At 37.2% G+C, this 1,603-nt stretch overlaps 1 protein-coding gene across 1 annotated transcript in view; it reads right to left on the reverse strand.

Moving 5' to 3' along the window:
* Positions 1–775: 775 nt before the first annotated feature.
* Positions 776–1,603, reverse strand: part of LOC139025920 (zinc finger protein 3-like) — an 8,765-nt gene continuing 7,937 nt past the window's right edge. The window contains exon 3 of the mRNA XM_070441189.1: positions 776–789. Within this exon, the coding sequence (XP_070297290.1) occupies positions 776–789 (14 nt within the window). The remainder of the gene's footprint in view (positions 790–1,603) is intronic.

Below are 1,603 nucleotides of genomic sequence, written 5' to 3' on the forward strand. Positions count from 1 at the left end.
TCAAAATCAATTGGGATCTATGGTAACGCACTGGCTAAACGCAAAACACAAATCTTTTTGACTGCCCACCCTTGAGACAATCAGCAACCAAGTTGTCCTTACCACAGACATGTCTGATTTCAAGAGGAAACTCCTGCAATATCCGTAGTAACTTTCCACCTCACTGTGGAGCTTTTTTTCTCTTTTCAGGGTTCACTAGATAGGCATGTTGTTGGATCGGGGCCCAGTCCCCAATGTCATGCTCTAGTACATTTGGGTTGGCACATGTGAGAATTAACCCTGATATTCTCAAAACAGAGTAACAATGTCAATATAATTGTACCCCAAAAATGATCAGTTGGTTGCATAAATAATTATKATTTCTAAATGTTACATGAAATATTTGATTGCATAGTCTTATTTTCAACGTCTTTTCAATTACATTTTGCTAGGTGGGATAGCCCAATGTCAAAACACAGTTTTAACGTGTCTAAATCAATAACCAATGTGCAGAAACAGTTTGGGATAAATTGAAAACCTAAACATAAAATGTGCTATAGACACAAACATCTGCCACAATAATCATATTACTTGTATTTTTTAAACAAGCAGCTTATAAACTGCACAAGCACCAGAAACGCTGTTGTTTTGACAAGTAGCAATATATCACTGATATCAATTAAGGGGGAAATCAGGTTGTACTTACTGTTGAAATTAACACAACTAAAAAAATAAATGGAAATGGGAGATATTTGTTACCTCACTGATTAGAGGACAACCTGCAGAAGACAGTCAGCTATTTAGGGGTCGCTAAACAAAGGAACCCAACACTTATTTGTCATCACCCATTGATATCATGTTGAAATCAATTGTGATGAGAGGGAGATGAGGTTGCACGTCCTGTTAAAACTAACAGCTCAAAACCCACACGGAATCTGGGAATAATGTGTACATCCCTGGTTAGAGGACAATTTGTAGAAAACAGCTCGCTACATTTAGAAGTGTTGTATTTTGATTCAAGTGGGTCACCAACGTGGTAAGTGTAACACAACTCTTCTTTAATTAGTCACTTTTTGTTAAATCTCAGTAATAGTAACTCTTTCAATTCAGAGCCAGTATTTTCCCCTGAGGCTAATATCCATATRATGATGAAATCAATAGAACAGGGGGCAAACGATTACGGATCGACATTGTGACATTATTAAAATACTCCTACTACAATGTTTAAACATTCTACATTGTGACATTAATTCATTGATATCATGAAACAACTCCTTCATGTATGTATTTTCTYATTTRTGATCAGAGGTATTTTATCAGATTATCTCTGGTCACACTGATCACAGCTGGGATTTCTCTCCTGTATGTGTTATATGGTGTGTAGTCCGCTTGCTAGACGTAGTAAAACTCTTCCAGCATTTAGCACAGCTATTAGGATTCTCTCCTGTGTGTGTTTTCTCTGGTGTGACATCAGGCTGGTTGACTGAGTAAAACTCTTCCCACATTGACTACAGCTATAAGATTTCTCACCTGTGTGTGTTCTCTGGTGTATAGTTAGATAGCTAGACGTATTAAAACTCTTCCCACATTGAGTACAGCTAAAAGGTTTCTCTCCTGTGTGTGT

This window comes from Salvelinus sp. IW2-2015, unplaced genomic scaffold, assembly GCF_002910315.2.
Source record: "Salvelinus sp. IW2-2015 unplaced genomic scaffold, ASM291031v2 Un_scaffold3562, whole genome shotgun sequence".
Lineage (NCBI taxonomy): Eukaryota > Metazoa > Chordata > Actinopteri > Salmoniformes > Salmonidae > Salvelinus > Salvelinus sp. IW2-2015.